General features: G+C 42.0%; 2 protein-coding genes across 5 annotated transcripts in view; one reads left to right on the top strand and one right to left on the bottom strand.

Annotated features, from left to right (window-relative positions):
- gpx3 (glutathione peroxidase 3) overlaps positions 1 to 9,914 on the bottom strand; it is a 40,820-nt gene extending 30,906 nt beyond the window's left edge. The window contains exon 1 of one of the 2 annotated variants that reach the window (XM_061271783.1): positions 9,891 to 9,914. Coding sequence is in view for 1 of the 2 variants with exons in the window: in XM_061271760.1 (XP_061127744.1) it covers positions 4,503 to 4,520 (18 nt within the window). In the remaining variant the exon portion in view is untranslated. Of the gene's footprint in view, positions 1 to 4,502; positions 4,536 to 9,890 lie in introns of those variants that run through there. The other variant, XM_061271760.1, reaches the window with a different exon arrangement.
- On the top strand, positions 8,384 to 22,161 carry LOC133147233 (synaptopodin). 3 transcript variants are annotated; one of them, XM_061271255.1, is made up of 5 exons: positions 8,384 to 8,539; positions 10,824 to 11,694; positions 11,750 to 11,969; positions 15,929 to 17,940; positions 19,492 to 22,161. In XM_061271255.1, the coding sequence occupies exons 3-5, from the start codon at positions 11,807 to 11,809 to the stop codon at positions 20,752 to 20,754; spliced, it is 3,438 nt and encodes a 1,145-aa protein (XP_061127239.1). In that variant the 5' UTR covers positions 8,384 to 8,539; positions 10,824 to 11,694; positions 11,750 to 11,806; the 3' UTR covers positions 20,755 to 22,161. The 3 variants fall into 3 exon arrangements, with proteins under 3 accessions (XP_061127239.1, XP_061127304.1, XP_061127294.1); XM_061271310.1 differs by lacking the exon at positions 8,384 to 8,539 and adding an exon at positions 8,547 to 8,723 and having other exon boundaries at positions 10,824 to 11,969; XM_061271320.1 differs by lacking the exon at positions 19,492 to 22,161 and having other exon boundaries at positions 10,824 to 11,969; positions 15,929 to 18,799.
- The last annotated feature ends 2,445 nt before the right edge of the window (positions 22,162 to 24,606 follow it).

Here is a 24,606-nt window from a genome sequence, read left to right as displayed (position 1 = left end):
ACTGACTGAATACACCTGAGGCCCATTGAACAACCGCACACGTTGTTCTTATGTTATGGGCTTTTGCTTACAAGCTCCACTTTGGAGGGATGTCACATAAAACATTTGCATTTTCAGGTGAGTGTGAGGTGAGGATGATTGAGCTGAACAGCGAGTCATGGAAAACTTACTCAGGGGTGCACATTAAGTGTTAGAGACAAGACTAAAAAAGTGTGCTTTCTTCTCTTGTCTTTCCCTCGGTGAGCAATTAAAAGTTTTATTGTCTTTAAACAGACATAAAACTATACTCATTAGTTTTACAAGTATAAAAAAAAGAGAAATGAGTTGCCACTTTGCCATCATGAAAACATTGAGGAGGCATCTGCTAGGGTGGCTATAAAAAGTGTTCACACTCCTGAAACCAAGATAAATGATTGTGAAATTTGTTTCACTCATGTGACCTATGACCTTTACAAGTCAATCGCTTAACCAACGACCAACCACACCTGCAACTCTTCCTGACATTATTTTTTATTTCTTGCTGAAGCCTCAATGTTGTGTTTATCAACACTGACTGCTTTTTGGAATTGTTCATAATTCCCTCCACCTTGACTAAGGTCTCGGTTCCAGCTGAAAAAAAAAACAGCCCCAAAGCATGAATTGATTTTGTACCAAACATCCATTTTAGAAATCTGACAAAAAAGTCCAACTTGGGTTTCATCGGTCCTTAACAAATTTTCCCACATGCTTTCATATTTGTCTCTGCAAAATTTGAGATTACAAGACGTTGTGCACACTTTTGTAACTAGAAAACATCCGCCTTTTATCTATATTTTCAATCTCAAAAACAGTCCTTAAGTTCAGCTGAATCAAAAACTTTGAAAAGATTTATCTTTGCACGTTGACGCTATGCCACTGTATGCAGTTGACGCTATTCTGCCAAGGTTGTCGGGAAAGCGGCTCATGAATAGATGGCCAAGCAATGACACTGACCCATCCAGCTGAGGCAACTGTGGTCAATTCCGTCTCATTCATCACCAAATCATTTTTTCTCTACCTCAGATCTACTAGAAACACATCCAATAAAAACTATTATGCGTTTGATGCCAAGCTTCCCCACGAAGGAACAGAATCAAAGGGAGAAGTGAAAGTAACCCAAGAGCATCTGTCTCCCATTCATCAACATTTCTGTGACTGTCAACGTCGAGCCATTGTGTGCGTCTAGTCTACTACTTGCACAGCCAGAGACACTTGGGAATCTCCCTTTTTTACATCCTAAATAGAAGCACAGAGATTAAGTTTGCACGAGAACTCTTGGGGATGAGTCGAAACTTTCCTTTACATCCAAGTAGCTTTAAAAGAGGAAATTCTTGCTTGAGGTTTGAATTGGGGTGTTTTGGAACCTTTCTTACTGACACCAACCCACTATTGTACAAGTCATTATACTAAATTGGAGCATTTTAGTGAAACTGTTATCAACGTTCTGGTTAGTATTGTTGGACAGTGTTGTTAACTTGTCATCTATTTAATGCAAATAATGGCCTCCAGCGAATAAACGCCTATGTGATTAAGTATTCTCCTATTTTCAAAACCTGACAACTCAAACACCAACCATAAGTAGTTTGTAAATTGAAGCTCCCAAATAAGATTTAATTTTGCGTCATGTTATGTCATGTTCTCTGTGTCGATTTTCTGTATCTCCTTTTGAAGCTTTGGTCTCTACCTATTCTCATTAGTCCTGCTCTTTGTGTCTACCTTGGTCAAAAAAAAAAAAGAACCAATAGGGAACTATTGTACTCCATTTGTACTATCCCGGCATGTGGAAAAGTGCTAAATGTATTCATCATTATGTATATAAAAAAACAAGACTGACCATGGATGTGACAGCTCATTTTTAGAGAACGACTTTCCCAGAATGCAGTGAAAAACACGTCTGACTGATCCTCTGTCATGCAGCTGGTGGATGGCTCAAAGTGGTGCTTTTAAAAATGGCCTTTCTTTCCTCATCTTTTAACCAAAGACCATAAATAACCGTCCAAAAACATCCAGTGACGTAGCTTGTCCATGACCCATCTGTTGGCCTCCATTGATTCTCTTTAATGGGCACAATGTGTCCTTTGCTGTATCTGGACTCATCTCCCAAGTAATGGGATCCTCTGCGGGTCAATGTAAGCTCATTACACCTGTCCCGTGGTAGTTACAAGAGCAGCACACCGTGAGGAATTTTAATGCAAACAGCAGAAACAACCATTACCGCCACTTTGGCAAAACATTCAACGGAGACCTAGGAAAGCTTTGGTCTTTAGGAATCAATAGGGAAATTGCAACAACTTCATACTAGCCAGTAACAGGTAAAAAAAAAAAGTCTTCATATTGCTTCAAATATTTTATTCCAGTAGTATATTTCTCTCTTTCAACTCACAAGAATGTTCCATTTCATCTTAGATTTTTCTCAGCAAATCTTGTTACAGTCAAGTATTCCCATTTGAGACAGAACAGATCTCCAGTGGCTTATTTGCCCTGAGAAATGTAGAACGGCAGGGCGGGTGCGTGTGTAACAAAGCTTCTTGTGTCCTAGGAAAAAATACGAGCCCTCGGAATGGAAAATATCCAATGTAGTTTCTTAATTCAGAGCAAAGGGGCCAGATGGCTGGAGGTATGAACGAATCAATTTAATTGCTTGCAGATGCAATGCGTGTGAGGGGGTAATGTGTGTGTGTGTGTGTGTGCGTGTGTGTGTGTGCGTGTGTGTGTGTGTGTGTGTGTGTGTGTGTGTGCGAGGGGAGTTTAAGATGAGGAAGTGGGTAGTGTTTTCAGTCCACAGAGTTACTTAATCACTATGTTAGACTAATCTGGAATCAAAGTGTTAATTGTTTAAAAATCAGGTCAGCCTGCTGGAGAACACTGTGATAAACATCCAAATAAATTCACTTTATACACTTACACACACACACACAGACACACACGCACACACAACAAGGGCTGCTGCTTTCCTGGCATCACACCACATTTAACATTCAGAGTGACTGGAGCAGATCTTTCATGGTGTACTGATGTCATTTGCTGGATTAATAAAGTCCTTGCCTGGCCATCTTAAATAAAGTTAGCTGGCTTGGCAGCATATGTCATTTCATTTTCATCTCCTGGTAAATTTGGGTTGCCTTCTGGTGAATGTGTTTTCTTTACAAGAGGCTATTTGGGAGTCGTTTCCACCCCATCTGCTGGGAGGCCCAGTACGAAATAGAAAGGCATTTCCATGGGAATGATCTGTACCAAACAGAAGCAGAAGGGATGTTGCTTGCTGTTCTCCATATGTTTGTGCATTTTTGATGGATTACAGTTGGATTAGTTTGGTCCTTTTAATGTTCAATGTATAATGTGTTGGCCTGATGGATGAGAGTACAAAATATGTTTCCTAGTGCCGCATTAAATGCTTTGTTGTGTCACGTACTAACAATTGAACATCCCACGGGAGACATTATTGAAGGCACGCTCATGTACTAGGTGCTGCTGGACTGTTCTTACATGGAAACAATGAGTTGAAAAGCAACATCCGGCGTTTGTTTGAATTGGCTGTCGGTGGCATGTGAACAGTGATGAGTGTGGATTTCAACTGGATAACATCTTTTTTTATGTATTGCATTTATATGTGATGAGAAGCAGGCAAAATTGCAGTGAAGAAAACAGCAGTTGTCTCAACGACTCAATCCTGAGATTTGCTGTGTCATCGAAACTCTATTATGGGATGCAGGTTGATCTCCAATCGGTCATATTTTTAACCAGCTTTGAATAAATGGAAGTAAAGTGTTCTGGGTACAAAAAAAAAAAAAAAAGATAAGAACAACCATATACACATGTAAAAAGGACCTAAATGAAGTTTTGTCACCCTCAAATTGGAGCCTTATTGAAATTTGGATATTGCATTTTTTACCTTGCCATGTCAATTTGAAAGGAAATACAACAGAAATTCTTGTTCTAAAAAAAATTCTAATAGGTTTTCATCTTACAACTTTCTACTACAGTGAATCATGACATCATCATGCAAGTGGTTCAAACTCTATTTCCTAAGGTTTGCCTTCTAAAACTCAGAAGACTCTTTGGCTGTAGCCTATATTCCCTCCCTGCCAGAAGGGAGACAATGTTGCATACACCTTATTATAATTGTTATAACGTTTTCCAAACGACTAAAAAGGAACCCTGTGTGACTCATACATTACCCATAATAGTGCCAACTGATTGCGGATTGGACTCAATCTCATTATATAAGCATGAATATTTGTATGCTGGTCCTGTCACATTACACTAATGGGTCTGTGGCTTCAAGTCTCACAAACCATTTCAAAAACACTCTTGGATGCCCTGCCCAGTCTGTGGAAGCAATTTAGACCACAAAACGGTGTCATAGCCTGACTCTGGAATATATTTGGCATAGTGTATAGGATTCTGAAGGTTTGTTGGGGCAATAAGCAGGCGCCAGGCTGGCATCATTAATTGTAAATGAATGAATTCAGTAGTGTACTTACACTTTGGCATATATGCATCGGTTGGCATTCGAGCATGAGAGGGAACGACGGGAACCTTTAAAAAGACAGAGCAAGTGGGTTTTAGTCTGTCACCGAAATCACCACTTAGCGGATTAGTGCCTGACCTGGCAGTACTGTAAAGTGAAAATGCAAAAGTCGTATGAATTGGATACACATCAGATTAGTGTTGTTGATGTTGTTGTGCTCACTTGACTGTAAAGTGAGGTTTAATAAACACTTAACTTTCTCTGTGTGCCTCTGTTATGTAGTCCCACTCACGACAAAAACCAACAAAACATTTTTCAAATGTTCTCATTCAGACTAGTCTGAGGCAGTTTGCGTGTGGAATGGAGATGCCTCTACTACAGAAAATAAACACAGGAAACAGTGAAACATGACCGTGCCTTAACTGAATTAGTCTTTTTAAATGCATATCAAATAGCCAGAGGGCCGGTAAGCAGACCGATTGCAATCCCATACCATCAACACCCATCAAAACATTGACAAACTCGCGGAATTTTCTTCCTTTCTGTCTGCATAAACCTTTAAACAGCCCCGTCACTGTATCTCATTCCGTCCACAGGGACGTAACCGGGGTCGACGGAGCAGGGCCTCCGTATGATTCCAATCAATCCAGGACTGGGCGAACTGTTGAATAACCTCTGTCGGGCGGTGTAGAACCATCACACTTGAGAGGCAATGCGAACCAGATCACTTAGGAAATTTCATGCCGTTCCTGTTTGTCCGTGAAGCGACCTTCTGAAGAAATGTGTGCTAACATTTCCCCTCAGCTCCCACACCAAAGCACATCTGCCTTTCACAGAGTCACGTCACCACACCAGAAAAGTAAAACACTGAGGGAGAAGCAGAAGAAGGGAAAGCAGATGCCACCACTAATGGCTGCTCCGGGATGCATAGGGGTCTAAAACATATACATGTCAGCCCGGGTCAAGTGGGGAAACACACACTGAAAAGGTCATGAAGAGACAGGAATTGAGGGGAAAATTAGGAAAACAGTCTAAAGAGGAACCGTCAGTTCATTTTTTGATCTTGAAGTAACGCATGGTACAACATTTGGAATTCCAAACCTCAGATCCTTGAGAGACATGTTAACAGCTACATCCCTGTGTCGCCCTCGAGTAGGATCACAAGAGGAAAAATGATAAAGTAGAGCGAAAACCGATCTGCGAAGACACGTGTGAGTAAGGTGAGGAGATGAAAAAGATAAGTTTAGAAAAATACAGTCAGGATGAGTGGAAGCAGGAGGAAAGATGTGTTGGCAGAAGGAGAAGAAGCGGTAGAGGTATTACTTGAAAAGCCTTGAGGTGATGGATTGTGTGAGCACCTTGCTGAGACCATCCATCAGGTAAGCAGTAGTGGAAGGGAAAAAAAATTCAGTCATAAAAATCACCAGTAAGACCCTTTCAATCAAAACTGATAAGACTACATATTTCTGTGTTAAAACTGCTCATGTGACAGCCAGGAAATGGGAGTGGGCCGCCAATCATTGAAGCAGACATACCAGAAAAAGTAGTTACTGGGTACATTTTGATGCCCATGGGAACAGCTACATGATGGCTGTGGTCACCATTGGCTGTGCTGTCCATCTGTCCGTTTGTTCTTCCGTCCGTCCGTCCGTCCATGTATCCATCCATTTATATAGACTACAGTACGATATACACAAAAGTCAAGCAATGACAAATAAAACGGCACAATCGAGTAACGTATTTTTCGCACTATTAGGCGCACCTAAAAACCTAAAATTTTCTCAAAAGCCGACAGTGCACCTTATAATCAGGTGCGCCTTATATATGGACCAATATTGAGCCACCACAGCAGGCGTGTCCAAAGTCCGGCCCGTGGGCCAAATGTATATATCTTATATATGGACAAAGTTTTAAAATGGGCCATTCATTGAATGTGGGAGCCTTATGATCCGGTGCTCCTTATAGTGCGGAAAATACGGTAAAGTAAGCTCATGAAAATGTTGCTTTTTATTCAATTCTATTTATTCCAATATGTATTATTGTGTTGAGCAAGGTTGCATATATGCACATTTTTGTCATGCCTGTGGATGGTATTATAAACAATGGCGTCTCATGGCCAAGGCAGACCACACGATCACAAAATTAACATGATAAAACAGTTGGCTTTTGTACAGCACACATCTGTCCTGATAGCCTTTCCTCATATACGAACTTGGCGTATAGGACCATAAGGCCGTAGGGCTGATTAGACAGAGTGGTGGAAACATTTTCCTCATTTCTGTTTTTACAGGGTGGCAATGTGGGCAAGTAAAAATATCATCCATATGTCCATTTGCATTATGAAGCAACTGATCCAATATTCCTGCTGTATCTATTGAAGCCTGTCTCTAAAGCTTCCAGAACCACAGCAAGAAGAAATCAACTTGAAAGTTGGCTCATCCAACATCTGGAGGGCAATTAAGATGTTACTGCTCAAGCCTTCAAGAAATGTTTCCACATTGTGGCTTTAACGCCAACGTACATTTCCAGATTCACCATCCATCCAGCCATCCGTTAAACTCCACCGTGGAGCTCCTGGTTTACTGTACCATTTGTCTATGTATCGATTGAAAGCATAACTGTAAAGGTTTATCACATCAGCAGATGGTACAGTTTGAGTTATGGGTGCCATAAATAAAAGAAGTGCTCAATCGGGAGCAACATGCATAAATTGATGTTCTTGTACAGAGACGTCAAAGTATCTGTTGTTGCAGAGTCGTATTTTATTACATTTTTACCAACACACTGAAAGATCCTATTCAGTGAATTCAAATCTTACTTTTTGAAGGTAGTAATTGTTGAAACTGCACAAAGACTGTGAACTAGGCGGGAGCTTCAACGTTAAACCGTTCAAGTATTCCCAGATTTTTAAGGGGGCGTGGCTAAAGACGGGCCTACTTGGGTTGCCCCTCCCTCTATAAGAATTGAAATTTTCATTCGGTGGATTAAGGTTAAAATGGACTGCAAACATCTGTCAGTTATTGTTCAGATTACTGAGAATGCAAACTATAAACGTGTGGGCACCGGGCATTTGTTTTTCATGACATCGACGCGTCTGTTTGGAATTATCCCTACGGCTGCCCTGTTTTTGGGTTAATGTTAACATAAATAAACTAATCCGACTTGGAATTTCACGCACCAGTTACTGACTACAGTTCTATCGTATGCCCCTTGAAGTATTGCCTCCAGCCATATACAGTACACTCTTTGAAATGGCCGTTAACGTATTTATCAATGTATATGTTAGTATGCGTTGAGTGCTTTTTGACAAAATTATTATGACAATCCTTCAATGTGGGAGAACAGATAAGCATCAAAGTGCGGGAGTCATGAGGATTGCAACAGTTCTATTTTCCCAGATAAAGTCAAGGTCACTGCAGGTTTCCAACATAATCCTCAGCAATACCCCATGTATACTTTTGGATGGAGTTTCATATTTGGTGGATTTTGTGCTCGCTGCTGGAATATATGATCTGGCTTTTACTCACTGTGTATGCATAATGAGACAAGAAAGGATCACACAATTGATGTGTTCATTTTTTCCCCCCCTTGTTTACATTTACTCTGGCTGTTTGGCTCTTGACTGAAAAGTGGGTCAAAAATTAAAAACTGGGAAGGAGGGAGGGTAGAAATGAGTTGGAGCCCACATACTGCTCAGCATCTTCGTGTTGAATATGAAAATATATAATAGCATAATGTGTTCAGTATGCAAGCTTGAAGGAAACCATATGAAAAAGATCCCAGACAAAGAGCCTTCTGTGTTCCAGCTGACCCTCCACCCCGCCCCATCCATCGTCTGTTTCATGAGTGAGGCGGGGGGGTGGGGGGGTGGGGGGTGGGGGGTGTTGCAGAGTCATATAGGAACTGAAAAAGGGGGCAGTCTCCTCTGCTGCTGCCTCACACAGACTGACCCCGGCACAGTACAGGTGAGCTGCAGTGAGTGGGACCAGCACACTCCCGCAGCAAGGAATACTGCTACTGCAGATCAAATCACCTGCAGACTATTCCATGGTAAGTTGCAATCTTTGTTTAGAGAGCGCGGACAAGCGGGTAATTGAAACAAAGGAGAGAAAGTTTGGAGGAGACAGCAAACATCTGGGTGTGGGGGAAGATGGTTTTACCCTCATTGGGGACTTGCAGGGTTCTTTGTCTTGCTACTGTGGCTCTGCGATCCAGACTGGTCTGTGATGATAAAGTATGTTACATCACAACTTATTTATTTATTTATTTATTTATTTATTTATTTATTTATTTATTTATTTATTTATTTATTTATTTATTTATTTATTTATTTATTTATTTATTTATATTTATATAACTTACTTACTTACATTTTAACCCTAAGAAATCTTATATTAATTTAGAACTAAGTTATTAACTTTTTGATATAGATAGTAAATAGATTGATCGATAGATAGATCGGAAATGATATAGCAGCATATATTAATTTCATACACCCTAATTAGTATATTTAAAATATAGTATTGTCATTTTCATTAACTTTCTTTGCTGACGGTCTGTGAGCAATCACAGGACTTGACTGCTTCAAAGTATTTTTTTTCATATTACAGTTCTATGACACATTACAAAGCATTGCTATAGTACTGATAATACTTATTTTTAAAACGTGCTTTACTCCTTTGATGTCTAACACTTTTCAGGTCATGGTGCGTCCCTCTTGGCACTGGAACATGTACGTACACTACCCCTCAAGTGTCAATCTATGTTGCTTGAACTTTCCCACTTGTGGAAGAAGGGAGTGAAATGTACGGGAAACAACGTTCTCCTAGGCTGCCCCCCCCCCCATTATTTCCTGAAAATAAAATACTTTTGGCAAGATACATGATATTCATTGGAAGACTGCCAATTTTTAGATGTCAGTCATCACCTAGCACAAGCTGAGGCATGTTGACCATCAAACCCCCCACAGGAGTTATGAACCAGGAATGCCAGTTTTGGAGTCCAACCAAAACTCATTCCTCAGTTTGCCAAGAAGGCATTGAATTGCTTACTGTTTGTGTGAGGTCAAACAAAATCCTTCAGCAGTTTTAGCTCAAACCTGTTGGAGGGTTGCACATGTTCAGTGTGCAGGTAAATACAGTAAAATATAGCAGACACACGGTAGCCCCCTGAGGGTGTCAATTGTGTGGAGATCGAGGCCTTCTCATGAACTTATTGCGTGATACCCCTTCAAGGCTTAGAGTAGTTCCAACGACACAGATCAGGTATCCCGCATGCGTGCACATTAGAAGACTGATTACAGTTTACATGAGGATGCATCATTCACTGACAATGAACAGGAGCGCTGTGATTACACCCTAAAGTGGCCTCCGGGGGCCCAGACTGTAAATGATATCCCTACCTGTAATCATGGAGGTCACTGAGTGGTGGAGAGAAGCGAAGGAGTTGCGGTTGAGCAGCGCAGGTGGGCACAGTGGTGCAGCTTTTGAAGTCCAAAGTAATGGGTGGCTAGATAACGGGAAAGGAGGGGAGATGACATCAGATGTCAAATATGAAAAGCACAAACAGTACAATTAGTTGGGTGTGCATTTCTCACGAGAGCTTTGAAGCAATCCCATATGGGGGCTATTAGAGAACATAGATTGACATGAAAATGTTGGGGAATGACGAAAAAAAAAAAGATAATGTCAGTCTTCCAATGATATCCAGATCTGTGAGACGTGCGAGACTCAAAGAGCTGTTGTCAGAGAGTCTAAACAGTGCCGGCCTTCATCTGCCATCACGTCACGATGCCAAATTGTGGAGCTTTTTTGTTGCCGGGTACCGTTTTGTTTTGACTGTCTTCATGGTTATGACTCTGCTCGCATATGTCCGACTGCTTTTCCTTATGAATACACCGCCATCATCAAGGGTTATGTTGCACTTGCAAAAAAAAAAATCACAAAGCAACATCGGAAAGGCATTTAGTCATAATAATGATTAAATGAAAATGTGTTACCATGGTGATTCATGTGGAAAAACAAAGACGGCTCTTCAGTATCTTCGAGGAGAGTCAGATTAAGAGCACGTTGGTTCAAAATTTGGTCAGGCTAAGTCTATGAATTGAATGAGACGCTTTTGTGACTTTGGGCTGTACAAATAAACCTAATTTTGAAACAGCGTGACTGCTTTTTCAAGACATTTTTTTAGCTTGAAAATTCCATGAAATCTCAGTTTATTTTCTCTAGCTCAACAGCTTAAAATTAGATTGGCAGAAGGTGATCGATTTTTATCTCGTTGATGCTCGGCCAAGGGCTCCACCAGATCTATAAACCATTCCTCTCTTGTTTTGCAGGTTACCTTGGAGAGGACATAACGTTGCCTTTTTGCACTTAAGCACCAGATTCCCTTCAGAAAGACTTTGAGTCTGAGCCAAAACGAGGCCACGAAAACATTTGCCGGGAAGAAAATATAAACAAAGTGAAGACAGACCCAAACAATTGCCGACCACAGTGTAACCCAAATCATGACGATGGCTTCCTTTTTTGCTTTTTAGTATTAATGTCAGTTACTACACGCACCCTGTCATCCAATGGAAAAAAAGCAGTCTGCTGTAAACACTTCGTTTGGCTCTCATATAGGAAAAAAGTAACACATGATCCCGAATGAAACCATTGAAAAGCTTCACTGCTAAGCCATCTTTGGAATGACCTTTGCTGTGTGACATGTTATTTCTCACATACACCAAACAGCAGGAAACTGCCATAAGCGCAGCTCCCTTGTCATGTCACACTGGAGTTACGATCGCCAAGATAAAGAGCAGATCTTTTCGCTGAAAGAAAAATAATCTGAGGGCTGGAGATTTGGATGAAGACACAGAGAATGCTTTGGTGACTGAAATAGATGTGGAGGAAGAGCAACGTCTGGGAAAAGAAAAAGGAGTATTAGAGAAAACTGGGCTGTTTCCTCGGCTCTCCATGCCAGAATTGTGCAATTTTTGTGTGGCAGTCGTCCAGCGGGACTCATTTGGGGAACGTTGCCGAGGCCCGAGAGGGAGGTCCACTTAGATAGAGAATTATACTTGATGAAGACAAAAGCCAGAGTGCACTTCTTTTTGACATTTTTCATTGCAACTACAAGAAAACACTTGGAAGCATTTGTGCTGAAAGCAGGACCGTGGCCAATAGTAGCCAATTGGAAAACTGAGCTACTTTCCTTGACACGTTTTTAGTTTTTTTTTGCTTTTCTCCAGTAAGGAGTAAAGCTTCAACAGGGAGTTTCGATCCAACTGGGACACAACACTTCCATAAAAGACTGTGATTTTAACTTGGAGTTACAATGGAGATGGAGAAAGGACACATATCTTTGCGTAGAGGAGTGAGCTGGAGTCCAGGAGGATTGACTAAATCTATCCAGGCGGCGCAAAGCACCACTGTGGAGGAGTGCAACGCGACACATGAAATGACTAGACTCAACACGGAACAGATGAGCAGCAAAACAAGTGAGTGTTTGTGTGCTTTCTCTCCTCACTTGAGAAGTCTCTTTGAATATGGTGTGTGTGTGTGTGTGTGTGTGTGTTGGGGGGGGCTTAGAGGAAAGGGGTGGAAGGCAAAACGTCAAAACCGAAAAGGTTCCACCTTCTCTGTAACTGGAGAAGGCAAAACGCTCCACGAAACATCTGTTTCCATACAGCTAAAATTCACACAAGCCCGTCAGCAATGGAAATGTAATCATCAATAAAATGTACAGCGCAGCAACTGACAGCCATGTCTGACTAAGCCGCTTCAGCCCCTATTAAATAAACATCGCGTTGTCAAAAATCATTATTAGTGAAAACATTGAATCATAATTTGAGTCGAGAACAATTCAGTCGGAAGACACTGGATTAGATACACTCGAGATCCAATTCAAGATCTTGCAACAATTTGGGGAATAATTACCGTTTTTTTCCATGTATAGTGCGCAAAATTTAACGAATTTATTGTCCTAAAATCTGGGGTGCGCATTATACATGGGTACAATTTTTTTTTAATTTTTTATTTTTAATTTTTTATTTATTTATTTATTTTTTTTTTTAAGAAAACAAAACCAACAACAGGACTGACCGACAAAGTCGTGGAACAAAAAGACAGGGTGACATTACCAAAGACAGGAACAGAAAGCAAACAGACATCATGACAGTAACACATGCAATTATCCGACGGTGAGCGAGGGGCAGACAGGACTTAAATACAAAACACGTTACATCGATTGAGGTGACACAGGAAGAGAGGGGCGACGCGAACAGAAACTATGGCAACCTAGACACATAGCAAAACTGGGGACGAGACGTGACAAATGTCCCTCGAAATGAAACTTGAAATCACCAAGTTTTGGTTTCCAAGGGTGTTTTTATTCCTCTTCAACGTCTCTCCCATACAGAGCCGCCTTTTTCACGTCCGCACGCCTCGGTGGTGCGTTTATGGGCAGTCGGAGAAATCAACGCCAACAAAAAAAATTACATCCAGCCTAGTTAAGACCATACCAAAGACTATAAAAATGGGACCCATTGCCTCCCTGCGTGTGTGACGATCATTGGGACTTAAAAAAAAAAAAAAAGAAATTCATAAAAAAAAATTCATAAAAATTGGGTGCGTATTATACATGGGTACAGGCTTTTTTCCAGCATCAGCATGCCATTTTTAGGGTGCGTATTATACATGGGGGCGCACTATACACGGAAAAAAACGGTACTTTCTTTCTCCATATTATCTTGTGCGCTACCTAATATTGTGACCAGTTAAGTGTCTGCTGTAGAGATCACCAAATGTATCACGGCTTAAGAAACAGCTTGATGTTGGCTTACACCTCTGCAAAGACCTTTGACACAGAAACACTATCGGGTTGGTTTCAACCTCTGGGCTCTTCTCTTATCCTCCCACGGGATTCACCTGGAGTTTAGGTCACATTCAGTCCAGGAGATCCCAGGACCTTTTTTAATCCTGGCCTTTCCAAACCGCTTCTCACAACAGCCACTGGGACCAGTGGCTGTCATCCCGCTCAGCCCGCAGCCAGTGCCTGACGAAAGATAACATCCGACAGGGTAATCTGACCTTTGATACACAAAATGCAGGGTTAGCCCTCTGACTTGAAAATCCCCCCGTTGTACGGGAGTTTTCTATCCCATGGAAGGGGGGAAGGGGGCCGATAGCAGAGGGATGAGGTCGTGAAATTGGACGTGGTGAGAGAAAGTGGGCGTGGACGATTTGATATCATGGCTCGGGGCTTTGAGTTCTGTCTTCGCTGCAGGACAGGAAATTCCTATCCCAGCCACGGCAGGTTGGAGTTTATGCCTTCAAAGAGGCCAGGCACTCAGGGAGAGTGCGTAATCAACACACAGACGGACAGGGAGGGTAGCGGGGGTCAGCCACTGGGGCTCGGCGCTCTCTGTGCACTAATCCGTATGCACATAAACTGCAGTATCTCCCTTTCCAACGAGGGTCAAACACTTTTCGGCTGTCATTCGACATTAGACGACAATAAGCCGCCCACAGACTGGTCGCTTCTCTTGAATTGTCAGAACAAAAGGCAGAGCTGACATCCAGAGTTTCTCCACAGAAGCCATAAGCTCTGCTGAGGTTTTTTTTCTTTTCTGTATTTATTTTTAAGAAACGAAGCCTTATTAAAAGTAGCGCAACAGAGCCACAGGCAGGCAGACAGGCGGCGCAGGCTCCAGCTGCAGACACCCTCCCTCTCTGTGTGCTGCTGGACTTGCTAAGAAAAGGAAATTGGAGCTTGTGCCACACTACAGAAAGGGAAAGGGGTGTGTGAGACCAGCAGACGCAGTTCTGTGGAAAACTCGTTGGGACGTTCAAAGCGGCAGAGCTCTCTCTCAATGTAACAGGGGAAGGTAAGACAAAAAATACGCCACAGTAGGATAGCCGGCACAAACTTACAGGAAACTCTTTTGTTGATTTGAAACTTTGACTTGTCACGTTTTGCTAACTTTTGCTACTTTGATGACATGTATCTTCCGTAAACAGTTTTTGATGAAAGTACTGGAACTCAATTGTTTAAATGTAAAAAGGATTCAAATTATGCAAATGAACATACTCTTTGTTTCATTGTTGTAAAGTTTTTAATCACTGTCATCATGGTAGATTAATGAATTTAGATTGATTTAGATAACAAACAAACAAAAAAAACAATTTTAGTCTCGAGCGACCAGGGAGACTTGCGTTTATTTTGAGACGCTGTCGATGGTGTGAATATCATGTGCCTGGATTTGCACCTGTATGTTACCTGATAACTAATCTGGCTCCCACTAGAGGCAAATGTTTATAGTCAAGACATTTCATTTCAAGCTTCACTGCTCTGGTACCGTCCGTCCCTGGGCAGAAATTATTCAAAGATAGATCCTAATAAAAGCCATTTTGGGAACACGCAACAGACAGCCTTTAAAAGACAGTTCAAATCTTAATAAACCATATGAAGACATTTATACTATTTTAAAGTCAATCATAAAAGGATTTCCTATTTTATATTCTTGATCACTCAGGGGCATTTAACTTGGAAGAATCAATTACAAATGCATATAGTGCACTCAGTTTTAGTCAGTGACAATAACAGCTCTAAATGACATGCATTATACCAACCAATCTGTAATTATTTTTGGTACGACACATAATTACTTTAAATAATGTAGCTGTCTGAATAAATCAATGTACGGAACAAAGAATGAGTCATGCTTCCTCCAGTTGCCATGGGAACCTCCTGAAGAGACTTGATATTTCTTCCGCCGGCCAGAATTACATGAATGAGATGAATGATGTATAACGTGTGGCCGGAACCAGTAATTATCCTTCGACTTCACGTTATTCATCAAATTATGCCATTTGGGAGGTCAGTTCATAACCTGCAGCTCAAATGATACTTTCTTGTACTTTTTTTTTGTTTTAAAATAAGACTACGTATATTAATTCATCGTGTTTAACAACTGAGGTTTTTGAATGTGTTGCAGTGAGAAAGCAGTCATGTTGGAAGTTTAAGCAGGGGGTTTTCTCCACAGTGGAAGAATGCTCAGGGAGGGACTTGACCAGATTGCAGAGGAAATAACTCTGCTGCTTGGAATGGAACTCTTAAGCTCAGAAAACAAACCATAATTTTAAGCAGAGGCATGCTGTATACTATTATTTTTTAAGCAACACAAAGCAGAAGGACACCACTGACTTTTAAATTCTGGTCAATAAAGTTAAACTTGTGGTTTGTTTAAAATCAGTTGATCGTTACCTTCTTCCGTTCTGTTTTTCAAAGCACTCCAATGAGATTCAATTTGGTGGTTAGGGAGTCGTTCGTCTTTGTTTCAATTTTCGAGAAGTAAATAAAGCAAGTCGCCGTGATTGACCATAAATCAAACAAGATGACCTACATTTTTCTTTTACTAACCAAAGTGCCCCTTTACTTTTTCTTTCCCTCTGACAGATCTATCCAGGAGTGTCAGTTTATCTGAGAAGGAGCTAAAAGAGGCCCGCCAGAGGAGCCACATCATTGCAGCTCAACTCACCGTCCCTTCCAGCTCCAGTTCCAGAGGCGTGCAACTCTTCAACCGGCGCAAGCAGAGGGTCAGCGCCTTTACACTGGAAAGCGCTGACGTGTGCTCGAAGGAGGACAAAAGTGGCAACGTGAAAGCTAACCCGTCATGTAGCAAACTAACATGGGCAGAGAGAAATCGTGAGGAAAACCACAAAGACTTGAACGACGAGAATTGCACTAGCAGCCCACTATTTGTGCCTATCGGGAGTATACCAGCAACAAGTGATAACATGGAGGAACAAGGCAACCGCCATGTCAAAGAAGATGTCGCTGAGCCCAGTGGTATCCAAGATAGGCATTTTCTCCCTGTAAAGGAAATAGATGAGCAGGAGGAGGAAGAACAAGATCCAATCTACAAAGAACTTGAAGGCAAAGTCATGGACGAGCTTCCACCCGAGAGAGAAAATACGAATCCGATCGCAATGAGTCTCATGGAGAGAGAGGCGGCCATGAATGGAGATCATCCGGGAACAGCTCCTCTTGAAAAGCTTTTGAATGGCTGCCATGGGCCTCCGATGACTGCTGTGTCGACCTCGAAGCAGACCACCATCATCAATCGAACTGCCAGGCCGTTTTTCTCACCGCTGACAGTGCAGTCTCACGAAGCAACGAGACCTATCACGGACAACCTCCCTTCTCGTTCTGCATTCAGCGCTCCCCAGCCAGAGGTGGTTTCACCTCCGCCTCCCCCGGCATATCCCACACCTCCTCTACCGGCCTTCACCGACAAGCCTCCAAAAAGCGAGTACATCAGTTCACCTGTTGCGTCTAACACTAACTGTCCACCACCCGCTGCCTTTACTGCATCTCAGAGTGCAACTTCACCCCTTCCTCAATACGGACCCCCAACAGCGCCAAAGCCTTCTACCTTCGTTCCTCAGCTGTGTTCAGGGAGGACGTCAGCGCCACCAATCAAAACGGGATTTCTTGAAGATAGTGCTTCCAAGCGTCCAACGAAAAAGCCAATGTTCACTTTCAAAGAGAAGAAGGTTGTATCGCCAAACCCTGAGCTTCTTTCTATGGTGCAAGGGGTGGATGAAAAGAAGAAGCATAGGCATAGATCCGTGCCTGATCCCGCATCTGAGGAGGAGTTACTCGCTCTGGGTGCAGAAGCGTCCAATTTCCTTGCCAAAGAGGATGACAGGGCTGAAGAAGCCAAAGCCCCAGAGTGGACCTCTTGTCTTAAGAGCTCCAGAACCTATACACGAGTAGAACACAAACCAGAACAGAGCCTGAATGATGCATCAGGAAAAGGCGCAGAGCTTTTTGCCAAGCGCAGGTCCAGAATGGAGAACTACGTCATTGAGAACCAGAAGGCCGGTGGTCACCGTATTAGACCTCCTTCTCCAACAATGTCTTTGCCACCGTCTTGGGTTTACCCATCCAATATGCCGGGTAGGGTCAAAGCTATTGCGAAAAACTCGGACATGTGCGCTCAACTTGCACAAAACATGAAAGCCCAACAAAGTGCAAAGCCAAAACTAAGACAAACGGCACCAGCGAGACAAGTTCAAGAGACACCTCCTCTTGAGAATGGCTGCTCCAAGATAGAGATGGACCTCTCAAGACACCGACCCTACCAGCTAAACTCATCCCTCTTCATCCTTAACCCAGTCAAAGACCCGCTGAGTACCCTTCCGAAAGGAGCACCTCAGTCCAGGAACGAAATGACTTTTTCTCGACAGACTTCCTTGCCTAACAACCCTGCTACTCTCTTTCGCACCCAGTCTCAATCTCCCCAGCTTCCGGTCGGCTCCATCACAAGAGTAGAGTATCCAGAAAATGCGTCTTGCGGAAAGACATCAGCTGCTTTTTCTCCAGCCCACGTGTCATCTAATCGGCCGGGGATTCAGGCACCAAGGCCGAGATTTTCTGCCAAGAAAGCGGGGATTGAAGCACAGGTGTGGAGGCCTTTTATCTTTTAAGATCTTTGACGTGGTGATTGCTAAACTTTATTTGTCATCGAATTTTAACCCTTTTCCTTATACCTGCACCTTGCTGTGTTTTCTTCCTCTTCCTTTGCTTCCCTTAAGCTCCTCTTAAAATGAAATTACCGACGTGACATATTCACATAACGTAAACGGCAAATTATTCCTTACGGGAAAAAACAAAAACGGCAATTTAAATTAAAGTTGCTGATTTCATCAGGTAACACCTGAGGGATTAACCTGAGTTCAAATAAAAGTGTGTTAACATGATAAGACGAGTTTTCGTGCCCAATGCTGCAAGGCACTTTAGCACCCAAATGCCTCCATCTTGAGTATCTCAATAAAATGAATAACAACGTTGCTTTCCTTCTTCCACACGGTGTGTTTTAGTTATTTGAGGAGCAGGGTGACGCTGTTACAAAGCACTTTGACAGATGTGGCATCTGCTTTATGAGCTGCTATTTGCAATTTAATGCTGCTCGCTGAAGTGGAAATGCAGCCATAGAATTCCTTTTATGTCTTTCTATCTGGAGAGTCATTTGCTCTTCTCACCACCATTTTTTACTCCGCATGTTGCTGAATGCTTCGATTCTTTGATGTTTACCATCTGCAGAGTGCGTGCTAATTTGCTTCCGGGACCCGCATCAACTTTAGTTTCATGATTTCAAGCAGCAATTCCAGAATGGTTTGTTCAAAGGAAATAATCAGTCATTGGTATTTTTTCCCCCGGGTGTTTGCATATCTGTTTCACTTCCTAAACCTTCATTCACGTTGTGTTCTAATTGTGTTTTAGGTGAATTACTTCTTCTCTGATTAAAGCTTTATGCGTTCACTCGTCTGTGACCTCCTCCTCCTTTTTCGAATTTCATATTTTACTTTCACTTTTAATGAATATGCAACTTTCCTGGCATTCTTGCCGACACTGCAAAACCTTGCTCATCCTAAATAAATAATGACTGATAATTTTGCATATACAAATGTCGACACAAGCATATTTCATAACATGATGGATTGAATAATATTTTGCCAGTTATTTCAATATCTGTTACACACTGAGAATGCGAATCACGTTACTGGTCATGAAGGGCTCGGAAATTATAAGAACTAAACTTTTAAAATGCCCCTCAGGGGAGAGAAGTCTTCACATTATTATTCAATTGAGATGATGCGATAGTATTTGATAATGTTTATTGGGTGCATACATGTTGTTCGGCCAAGTAACCTCAAATCCCTGCCTGCAAAGGCCATGCATATTCACAGTAACCTGAGAATGGCATATAAAACTAGGTCGACATGGGCTATTGGCTAGGCGTAGTGGCACAAACAAATTCAGGGGATTAAAATTCATGGCTATGACCTTAATGCCACTGCGATTATGATAAATATTATTTAGGTTGAAGAGAATCCCCGTATTTAAAAAGTCGTGTCATTTCCCGTGCATCTCTTTCGGAGCTAGTAATGAACAAAACATATATTTTACGAAGGACTGCAGAGTAAAAAGCTATATTTGTTGTGGTCCAACAGAGTCCAAGGGAAGCCTCCGCAACTGAACCATCCAGTGCAACTCGGCTGGGCCTTACAAGGAAGTTCAGCAGCCCCGACTGTCTTGGCGGTACAACGTGGATGTCCGGTCTTCAAACACAGCGTCCCCCCGTGACCATCTCTGGCCGATCGGTCACATCACCCGTTCCTTTTTCAAGGGTTACAAGAGGCCAATCTCCTATGAGCAGCCAAAATATTCAGCTTTCCACAGTTTCGTCAGCTTCCGGAACCAGGCCGCCACAGACCTCTACATCCACATCTCCATGCTCCCCGCCTTGGGGTTCAAGATGCCAATCCCCAATGGCACCCCAGAATATCCAAGCATCCACCCATTCCTCTGGTCATGATTTCAGATTCCAAACATCCCATTCCTCTCGTTCGCTACCATGGAGTTCAAGGTGCCAGTCCCCGGCAGTCAATTCGCAATCGACACATGCTTCGCATATTTCGTCTAAAACATCCACACACACCTCCCCAATCTCTCCACCTTGGGGATCAAGATGCCAGTCTCCCATGGTGAGCGCGAGTACAGAGAAGTCCACCCTCTCCTCACTTTCTTCTTCCAGACCGTTTCAAACATCCACAACTGCACCTCACCGTTCTCCTCCTTGGAGTCCAAGGTGTCAATCACCAATGGTAATCCAGACTTCTGCTATCTCTACTTCCAAACTTTCCAAACCACCAACAACCACTTCTCCTGTCTCGCCACCTTGGTGCTCACGTTCCCAGTCTCCTGCACTTTCTCATACTAGTTTGTCTTTCCCCTCTGCTCACCGTCTGTCCATCTCCTCCGCCTCTTCTCCTGGTCCCCCACCCAAGGACATTCGCTGCATGTCCCCAATCAACAATAATTTCGAGTCAAAGGCTAACCATCGAATGCTGGCAAAGAACATAATCAATGCAGCCAAACGTAAGAACAGCCCCTCTCCGGGTGCGTTGAGCGCTCACAGTTTACCCATCTCGCCTGTGGGATATTCCCACCATGGCTATGACTGCAAACCATTCCAGTCACAACCGCTGGGGGGGCAGTCACCCACCTTCACCAGCCCTCCACCAACCCCAACACAGCAGATCTGCTCCCCCGTGAGGCTCTACAACACACGCTCCCTAACTGACTCTGATGCGTCCATTGAGTCCGAGGACTCGGGCCTGCGGTTGCCTGGCATGCATTCATACAACACCTGTCCCCGCGGTTGGGGCGGCAGTCTGAGGGTGAAGAAAAGCACCATCTCCACCGACCTGTGAGCTTGCAACAACCGGGGTTACATTGAGACATCTCGAAGCAGGAAAAATCCTGATTGATAGTTCAATTAGCAACCGATTGTGACTTATGGCCTTACAGTGACAAGAACAAGCTTTTTATATAAACAATTGTGGTAGCTTGTACGCTTCCGGCATACTAAAAGGACACATTAACCAAAGATTTATTTTCACTTCACTTTGAATGAATGTTATACTTCACAAGGAGCATACCTTAGCTTTCCTAGCTCATTAGCAATGATTGATCATTACTTTTTGAATTTTACAATCGTTGTGTACTGTTCAAAACAACATTCCTACTTTATTAATGACCACATGGATTATTATGCTCCTAATACTATGCAGCACAGTGGTAATCACTAATCACACTATCACACATGACAGCAGTGTATGTCTATTATAATCCAAGGGAAATTGCCATACATAGTGCAATACTCAGTATAACATAGTGTACATACTGTATGTTGCTTTTTATTGCATTTGCTGAAGTGAATGTAAACTTAACAGAGACAGAAAAGAGAGTAGAGGGTATGTGATGTGGCATTAGTCACCCATTCAAAAAATGTTTGAGAGTGATTCCCCAAGCGTTTAATTGCTGGTGCAAATGAAATGACTTTAGAATGGATGGGCATTTGACCAAACTTCTTAAATTCATTGTTATTTTGTTTCTTTATTTGATAGGGGTGAGAAAACCTCTCTGAATGTTGTGGACCGCTTTCTGTGCCATTGGCATATTGGACCGATTTTAATGCTACCTGAAGGACATGCTTGTGTGAATGTAGCTCAAGTTTAATGTAATGTTGACTCCCTCCCCAATTTGTTGATAAACCAATTTTCAGTGTTACATCTATGAATATGCGGAAAAAAGGATTTTAAAATCGTATTTTGAATGCAGAGTATGTTCCTGATCATATCGGGTAAGTTGCTTTTTCTTGGCAACTTGATTTGCAAGTTTTGCTTCATTCCTAAGCAAATCAAAGCGATTTCAGTCGGGATTGTCTCGAAATGGCGCTTTGTGCAATTCCGTTAGTTGCCAAAATGGATGTAAGTGGCCGTGGCCTTCAAACCAACAGATCCGAAAAGCGATCCTTACACACATCTTGCCCCACCATACGTCAGCAAACACAGCACATCAACTGAGTTTTTCTGAGACGCATGGACACCTGCTGGGTGTTGACCTTCAGAAGGATTAAACCTGTCGCCGTCAATGGATTGGTTTCAGTAGGACTTTGGACAGGCCAACCACTCCTGACACTTTTCATTTGGACTTTGGCAAGCATTTCTTTTTTGATGGCTCTGTGATTATGCAATTGCATTTTTACACAACTAACATTCCATACTTGCATGATGTCTGGAAATCTTTGAATAATAAAGTGGGGACACACAAGTAAAGCCTTGTAAAATTATTCCTCTCCAAAAGACTATAGTAAAGGAAAATTCCCAGTATTGACTGTAATTTAAAATAGACTACAACAAATTCATGGCATCTCAGTGTATTTTATTAACTTCTGACTTTAAGACATTTATTACAAGGTTGTGTGTCTTACTGCAGACTTCAGGTAGTTAATTCAATCAAATCTGGTCCATTACAAGCTCTAAAGGCCTTTGATATAGCCCCTTAATAATTATCTAATAAATCAGCTAGGAATAATTGGACACAGATGAAAACCTGCAATGTGCCACTATCAGTTAGCCAAATAGGTATATAATGAGCAATGGGGCATCCAACAAATTGACCTCACACCTGCTGGCATTCATTTTAATTTAAAAGTTGTTTACGTACTTTGTGAAAGGTGCTTTGCCAAAATGTCAGCCTCCAAGGTCCAAATTCACATTCATCTCAGGTTCCGAGACTGCCATCTGTAGGACTTGGGACAGAAGTTCAAAAGACCAAACGCATCCAGATAAAAAAGTTGGGCCACTAGCACCTTGGGTCGTATACCCGTATAAGTGTACAGTATTATTAGACCCCCTCATGACTTAAAATATTTTTACGGTTATCGGCAGATGTTACGATTGTTTTGTGGTTATAGTTTGCAGTGCCGTTGAGGTGCACTGCATTATATAGATATATCGAGATTAGTTCTTTAATTATAATTTATTAGTCAAGGTTTGATCAGTATTTATCGACTTCCCTAAATCCCTACATATAGAAATAATATGCAAGAACCTCTCTGTATAATTGACTGATCCTTCCATTGTCATGATCAATTACAACAATTTATAACCCACCCAAGTTTTACATCACACCAGGAGCACAATGTGGATTTTTCTGCGCCTTCCCATTCCTTAATAAAAAAGGGAAGAAAGAGGAATTAAAAGTTTCAAGGTGAGCGTCTCATTTGAGACACAAGAGGCCGCTCTTGAGGTCAAAAAGGCTAAAACAAGGTCAGTGTTCTCATTTTAACAGTCAGGAATACCAGCCATCTCCTGCAGAGTTTCTGCACAGTATATTCAAATTCTTAGTTTCCTTTTTCTCTCTGGGCAGTCTTGGCCAGGCCTTCACTGTTCACTCTACCTTGTTTGTTGTCTTGCATCCTGTATTTTTGTCTCCAGTAAGTGAAGAGCATGGTGTTTTGGCTTTATGGATAAAGTTACTGCTGACTTGGCCATTGAGGAATATTTTTGTGAAGCTGTGAGGTGCCATCCTTTGAGTTTTTGTAGCATTATGATGAATGTGCATACGCAGAGTAACATACCAGTACGAATAATACAGACACGAGTTATTGTAACTTAAACCGTCAAGTAACACATTCTGCAAAATTAACTTTTTTTTTTGACAACCAGCATCTGGAGAAACTGAAAGTTCAGCTTCAGGATGCTTCAACATGGTCACAAGGACTGAGGGTCAAACCCATAATCTTCGCATTTGAAATATTTTTGGTTAAAAAGAAATCTACTGGTTTGTAGTAAGTGCATTTTAGGTATAAAATGTGACAAGTATCAACACAACTACAAGCTTAGGAGAGTTGAACATCATCATTAAGGACATCACCTTCAAATATTCTGAAAACAGATGCAATTTTTAAGATATGTGCAAATATATATATATTTAGACATAGATTTAAACAATCTAGTGGTGAGCAATATTCTTTGGGTGATAGATCAAATTAATTCTAAACAGCTTTTGAAAGTACATTTGGGCAAGTTCCAATATTAGGTATCAGATACTATCATATTTTTAAGTAATATAATAAGTCCTTTTTAGCCACTAATTGGCGCTATTCTATGGCACTGATTCATTGGCTAATCATCATCTGATTTTGTTCACAACATTGTGTCCATCCATCTGAACCGCCTTATCGTCTTAAATAAAATATTCTATATCAAATGCCCTCCTTGTGTGGAGTTTGCATGTTCTCCCCTTGCCTGCGTGGGTTTTCTCCGGGCACTCCGGTTTCTTCCCACATCCCCAAAACATGCTTAGTGGGCCGACTGAGCACTCCAAATTGCCCCTACGTGTGAGTGCAGATGGTTGTTCGCCTCTGTGTGCCCTGCGATTGGCTGGCAACCAGTTCAGGGTGTCCCCTGCTTACTGCCCGATGACTGCTGGGATAGGCGTGCTCGCGACCCCCGTGGGGACAAGCTGTGTAGAAAATAGATGGATGTATGGATATATCAAATGCACGATATTAGTACTATTTGAAAGTAATTATACAGTGCATTATGTTATCGAGGCATCTTTTGTTAATAATGTCTATAACAGCTTGTGTCTTTGCAACTAAATCCGAAAAAGTTGGGGAAAAAACACGATTTTTTAAGTTCTTCCTCTTTTTTTTTTTTTTTTTTTTTTTTTTTTTTAATGTTCTACCTATGGTGAAACTACCGAGGCTCAAC

The sequence above is a fragment of the Syngnathus typhle genome, linkage group LG1 (assembly GCF_033458585.1).
Source record: "Syngnathus typhle isolate RoL2023-S1 ecotype Sweden linkage group LG1, RoL_Styp_1.0, whole genome shotgun sequence".
In the NCBI taxonomy this organism is placed as follows: Eukaryota; Metazoa; Chordata; class Actinopteri; order Syngnathiformes; family Syngnathidae; genus Syngnathus; species Syngnathus typhle.
The sequence above is the reverse complement of the archived record's forward strand: the minus strand, read 5'-3'. Positions and strand labels throughout refer to the sequence as shown.